This window comes from Pungitius pungitius, chromosome 12 (genome assembly GCF_949316345.1).
Source record: "Pungitius pungitius chromosome 12, fPunPun2.1, whole genome shotgun sequence".
Classification (NCBI taxonomy): domain Eukaryota; kingdom Metazoa; phylum Chordata; class Actinopteri; order Perciformes; family Gasterosteidae; genus Pungitius; species Pungitius pungitius.
The window spans coordinates 11,683,809-11,690,027 of record NC_084911.1 but is presented as its reverse complement, the minus strand read 5'-3'; the positions used below and the strand labels follow the sequence as shown (position 1 = coordinate 11,690,027).

At 48.2% G+C, this 6,219-nt stretch overlaps 1 protein-coding gene and 1 non-coding gene across 2 annotated transcripts in view; one reads left to right on the top strand and one right to left on the bottom strand.

Annotated features, from left to right (window-relative positions):
- Positions 1–1,345, top strand: LOC119221100 (uncharacterized). Its single transcript, XR_009957115.1, has 3 exons — positions 1–32; positions 115–275; positions 769–1,345. It is a non-coding gene; the product is annotated as an uncharacterized LOC119221100 (transcript).
- Positions 1,325–6,219, bottom strand: part of plekhh3 (pleckstrin homology, MyTH4 and FERM domain containing H3) — a 28,359-nt gene continuing 23,464 nt past the window's right edge. Inside the window, exons 11-13 of the mRNA XM_037477539.2 lie at positions 5,728–6,216; positions 5,383–5,574; positions 1,325–4,238 (exon numbers count right to left, since the gene is read on the bottom strand). Of these exons, the coding sequence (XP_037333436.2) occupies positions 4,080–4,238; positions 5,383–5,574; positions 5,728–6,216 (840 nt within the window). The 3' untranslated portion in view covers positions 1,325–4,079. The remainder of the gene's footprint in view (positions 4,239–5,382; positions 5,575–5,727; positions 6,217–6,219) is intronic.

The window sequence follows — 6,219 nt, the reverse complement described above, 5'->3', positions numbered from 1 at the left end:
ACATCATCCAGGGAGAGGTCGACCCCACGCAGGTAACGAGGCGCATGCGCTTTTCCCCCCGGCATTTGTGCGAGTTCCAGGCAGCTCAAAAGACCAGTTTGTACTCTGCTGTAGGTGCACAAAAGCCTCCAAAGGATCCGGGAGCGTAAACTTGCCAGCTTCATCCCCTGGGGACCCGCCAGCATCCAGGTGGCTTTGTCCAGGAAGTCCCCGTACCTGCCGTCGGCCCACCGAGTCAGCGGCCTGATGATGCCAACCACACCAGCATCTCCTCGGTAAGGGCTCCCCACCCCGACGACCCCCCCCCCCCCACCCCCCCCCTACTGTGGATCGATGCAGATGAGACCTGTGTTTGCCCTACAGGTCTTTTTGCATACTACAGGATACTGTGCATCTTCTTAAAACTAAAGTTAAGCCGCCACCACAGCAGCAGTTGGAGGGGAATTCCACAGAAATGTGTTTTTTTGGATCCAGTCCAATACCTCTTCTTCCGCCTTTTAGTGGTTTAAAACCGGAGCTGTGAGGTTGAGGGGGGGTGGAATTCAACCTGATGGTGTCATGAGACAACTTACTCTTGACAGGCAGTCATCATAAAATGCCTACGTTTAAGCAAGAGGACATGCGGCCATCTAAGGAAGTCGTATAATTCATTTTCCTTTCTGGTAACATGGGAGTTAAACGTGTTTTTTTTTAAAATAATCCACACGGAGAAGCTGAACGTTAAATGGTACGCTCTTTTCCAATGTGGCATCTGCTGCTGTCCCACAGCTGTTCGAGCGGACGTGCCGGCAGTACGACAAACTGCGTAAGCGGGAAGCCTTCCTGGAGCAGTTCCGCAAAGAGGACATATTCAAGGACAACTTTGACGAGCTGGACAACTCTCGAGAAGTGGTCCAGCAGCTGATCGACGAGTACAGCGCGGCCACGCGGCCCGACTACATCTCCTGGGGGACGCAGGAGCAGTGAGCGCTCCACCATCCAGGAGCTGGCTGCTTATTTTTAACTTAACATCCTAAAATCTTTCTAAAAAACAACAGGCCACCGTTGCTTCTCCGGAAAAGGCGATACTGATTGGCTTGTTGTATTATTGAATAGTTTGATCGCAAATAATTGTCAACAGCCACTGTTGTATTAACCAAAAAATGAACTGAAGTGTAGATTGTCCAGCCCAGTTTAAATATAACAACCCTTATAAACTGTCTTATTGAAAGTTTCTTTCGTGCAAACCTGTGCAGAAAGCAACAATATATATTGTACAAAACAATCTATACAAGTCTGTTAATAGTTTTTTTTCCCCTGCATTCTGGTTTCTAACCTAGTAGCCTTCTTTTTTTTTTTTTTTTTTTTTCCTCTCAACAGCAAGTTGCCAGACAACCTGTTGCCTTGTTTTTGTGCTTTCCAGTAAATCATTCACAGCCGACGACGTGTCTGCCTTGAGGGAAGGGATTAAGACCTTCATACCATCGGTCTGCTGCTGAGACACATCGCTCATCTGTTACTCCTGTACACGAGGTTGACAATGTTTCAACAGTGTGTGTCAGGTACAACAGAGAGACAGATGAACATGATGTACCTCATGCTAACAGTTCATCTCCATGCCTGTAAATATACTTTAACGGCCGGTTCAGTGGCTCTCTCTGTATTACATGAATGTTTTTTCATGCATTGGACCTGTTTGAAATGATGAATAAACACATTTTTCTAAAAAATTTCCATGAGTCAAACCTATCTAGAAAATGATAAATCACCCCTTCTCCTTCACCTGGAGCTGTGGTGTTCTGGTGGCTGTTCATCTCACTCGGTTCAGGCTCATTACCACACGGGAACGCCAAGGCGACCTTTGCTCAACCGGGCTATTGTTTTCAACCAGAAAGGCTTCAGGGGAGGCTGCTCTCAGCTCTGCTGCTGGCGCCAAACTTCAGCCTTTTATAAAACGAAAACAATAGTCCAGCATGGCTTCGCTAGTCTAGGCACAAGAAAGCACATTTTCTGAAAATGAAATAAAGATAAAGGAATAACACTTCTTACCACCAAATATGGTAAAATGGTGCCTTTTTTTATTAATTACAAACAGTATTTATAGTTTTTATTGCACTTTCAAGTTAGTTCAAAACAAACAATAGTGCAATAACTATACACACATTACATTAAAAGGTACCATGCAGCGTACAAACAAGCTTAATACAAAGCAACAACAATGACAGTTTGATTTTATTTGCTTTTCAAACTTGTAGCTCGAAGCTGCCTGCAGCTGCAGTAGAAAAAGCAAAGACCTGCTTCTGAGCAGGAGCCGGCTGTGCAATGACTCGTCAAGGCCTTTCATGGTGAGGCAGGTTATCACATGTGTTGTGGAGCAGAGTACTCTAAAATGATATTTACAAAGCCTATCTATCGTATCAAATTCCTAAATAGTAATCTACTACATCAAAATAAGGCATATAATGTATACAACGGGATGTCTTCATATTTCTCTAACATTCAGGTTTAAAAAAAAGTAAATGGGACAACAGTTAAAATATAATATTTTACTGCTTCGGGATAATTGTTATTTTATTTAAAAATAAAAAAACATCTTTGGTCCGTGCTCAAACCCCTGACTTGGCGAAACTTTGGCTTCACAGGAATACTCAAACAATGAAAGCTGGAGCTACACAGGATTTACACTTCTGGACTGCTTTTAAGGAGTATAACCAAAAGTATTTATGGTAACCTTGTATCAAAACACACATCGGGGTCTGCATTTAGGACAAACAACAATAAAAAATAGCAAAGTTTGCATAAATAATACTACAAAACACCAATGGCCTGATTAAAAAGGTTTGTTTAAATAGCAGGAGACTGATGTGTGGGACTGCAAGATGAATATGGCATCACTTCTTAAATGATGCACATCTCTGACTATGGGTTTTATTTCTTGCATTATATATACATATATATATATATATATATATATATATATATATACATATATATATATGTATATATTGTTGTATTATTTTGTGTGAAAAGAACTATAGACAGAGAAGCACTTGTTATTTTCAGCAGATAAGAGCTGTATTATGAGGGTAGTAACTGACATTAGCAGAATCATCCTCGGTCAAGTGTTACCAAAGTTTCGTGTCGAGGATTACAGCCAAGACAAGCAGCACAACAAAAGACACATGAGAGAATTTGGTGGAAAAAATGTAGAAACAGCTCAGTAATCCTTTGGTTTCTGTGAGACTGAATTAAATCAGATCCCAAAAGTGTACTCCAGGAAACGGATTTCTTCATCAAATAGACACGCGCGCGCACACAAAGACGCACGCACAGATCCAGAGTCTAGATGGCAATGGCCGCCACAAAGTGACTGAGCTTCAGAGTTCAACATCTGTTTCCAGTTCCAAGTTCGCATGGCCGACTGCATCAACAGTTCCAGGTAACGCAAACCGGGCTGAGACCTTATGAAAACCGGCCGTCTCTGATGAACATGTCAGCGCAAGGGCATGTGAGTGAGTGAGTGAGAGTGTGTGTGTGTGTACAAAAAAGAGAGCCAAAGGTGGGGGGTGGGGGGGTGAGTGTCACTGAATGTTCCCAACACTATTCCAGCAGTGCTTGAGGGACGACTGCCTTCTAGGAAAGGCATTACACAGAGGAGGGCGGGACCAGTGCTCCCACTCTGAGCCGTACCTTCACCAGGCGAGTAGCTGGTTGTTGTCTCACCTCTCACTGATGCAGCAAGGCTCACGCCAACGTCTCACATTGGTGTGTGACAGCTCATCAGCGACCGCATCGGTGTCCCGCGGGTTCCTGACCTACACCTCCCGCCCCCCCACTCCCTCCTTCATCGGCCAGCCCCGAAGCTGGAAAGCTCGGCAAGGGGTGTATTTCCACGGCTGGGGAGCAAAAACAGCCATCAAAAACAACCCTCTCTTTGTCTTGGCTGCCGCGCCGCTCCCAGCGGAGGAGGCGTGGTGTCCGGAGGGCTGGGCCTAGCAGGGGCCACGTGGAGGAGGACAGTGTGGGGGGGACGGGGGAAGGAGATGGGGGGGTCGGGGGGGGGGGGGGGGGTGGTCCGGGGCTCTGGCTGTGGGGTTCTTTCAAACTGGGTGCGAGGGCAGGAGGGTGTGTTTGTGTGTCGAGGCTAGGTGGTGGAAGCCGACCTCTGTGCTTTCTGTTACGGTGATGTCCGCATCTTTCCCTCGCTGGCGACGGATGGCACTGAAATACGCATTCATCAGCTGCATGATCTCAGTCAGCTGTGAGAGAGAGAGAGAGAGAGAGAGGTCAGATTGGTGGCATACTCTGCGTCTGTCTGGCACCGTCACACAAGGGCGGAGACAGATTATGTCATCTAGCTGGATCCGAGGATGATGTTGTTTAGCTTTCTGGACGACATACGCACACCCTTTGATCAAAAATCATCTCTCTGAAATATTCTATCAGGCAGCTGTTGCAGAGAGAAGTAAGGGCCCTCCTGAGGTGCATCTGTCTCTCTGTTACTCTAACCTTGGTAGGCATGACCACCAAACCGCCATAAGCCACGAAAGTACGGGCATTACCCGTACTTTCGTCCTGCTAATGCCCGCCTAAACGTGGTGTGAGAACACCGAGTAAACCAGACCGACACCTACTCTTCAATTTTAACGGTCACCCCTGAATGAGCAGCACATCGCGCCCTCACCCTTTACTCCAGGACCAACCATAATCACCCCCCTGCCATTTTATTCCCTCTCTTTTCCACCCTTCCCAGTAGCTCCAAACGCCGGCACATCCATGTCGGAGCAATGGGAGCCCGTAGGTTCATCAAAGTAGGAGCTTTACTGGGCTCTGCTTCGATTCGCCAGTGCGACGAATAAATACCTAAAAGCCACTTTTGTGCCCCATGAGACATCACAGAGGGATCCTTTGTTCCGCGTGGGAAGATGCAAGCTCGTCTGTCCAGTGAAAGGCAAGATTTGTTCTCTGCTCTTTGGAAGAACATCCATGGTTCGGAGAATTGTTGCCTAATGTTTTCATACAACCACTGCAATAAACCCCCCTTCCCCCTCCCCGTTGCCATTGAATACCAGGAAGTTAGACCTTTGGTAGTGGAAAGCAGGAGCAGGTTGCGTTCTCTCCATAAAGGCCAAATTAATTAGTGCTTTTAATGTGGGTGAAAGAGCTTGACGGGGGAGGAGGGGGAAGAAGGAGGAGGGGGAGGATATTATGAGCAGACGGCATGCTTCTTTCACTTACTCTACAGAACATTGCAAGGTGATAAAGCCCCTTTGCCTCTCACTATACACATATTTAAACGTTGCGACAGTGGGGATAGATTGTGTCGGCGCTTAGTAATGAGAGATTTTACTTCCTTTCACCTTCAGCCTGTATATGACCCCCGGGGGCCGCGAGCCAACATACCTTGGTGGTTTCAAACAGCAGATCCCGATCCCCAGCTGTGATCTTGAAGGTGTTGCTATCAGATACCCCGTAAGAACAGATCTGGCCGTAAGGGAAGGACTCCAGAGCCTCTGCCTCTCCCTGCCGATACAGCGACACGGATGTAGCAGCTACACCCAACCACAGCTTCTGGGAAAAACTCCCTGTCGAACTCTATGGGGGGGAGGGGGGGGGGGGGAAGCAGATGTCAAAACGGCTCCAATTATGCTTTGATTCATAGCAAGAGTCCAAGAAACTCCTCAGCACCGAGTGAGTTGAGCATTTCAGTCCGACAAAAACAAATAAGGCGGAGCTCACAATACTCACAATGTAAAAGTCCACCTCATAAAGAGTGCATCCAAAGCCCGACCACTGGCGTGCAATTGTGAGGTAGGCAGCCATGCTGTCCCTGCAGCTGTAGCCGGCAAGGCCTTTCCAACGCTCCAAGATGGACCCCATGACGGCCGCCGCCTCCTCCTTCAGCCGGCTCCGCAGACGCATGTCCTGCTCCACCTTCTGCTTGTGCGCCGCTACGGCCGCGTGGCTCCACAGCGTCCCTGCCAGGAGGCCCGTGGGGAAGCGCTGGGCCGTGGGGCAGTCCTGAGCCGCCACCTGACACGGGGGCAAGGCTTGGGGTGCAGAAAGGGACATGACCACTTGAGCTTCTAGCAGGTGACCCGGGAACAGCTCGTCCAGAGGAGGGCACGGGGCATGTGTGGTGAAGTCCCCCATCAGACACTGGAGCCTCAGGGAAGCTAGTGCCTGCAGGTCCTCATCACAGGCTGGCAGCTGGCCGCGCACCACCATTTCATGGCACTG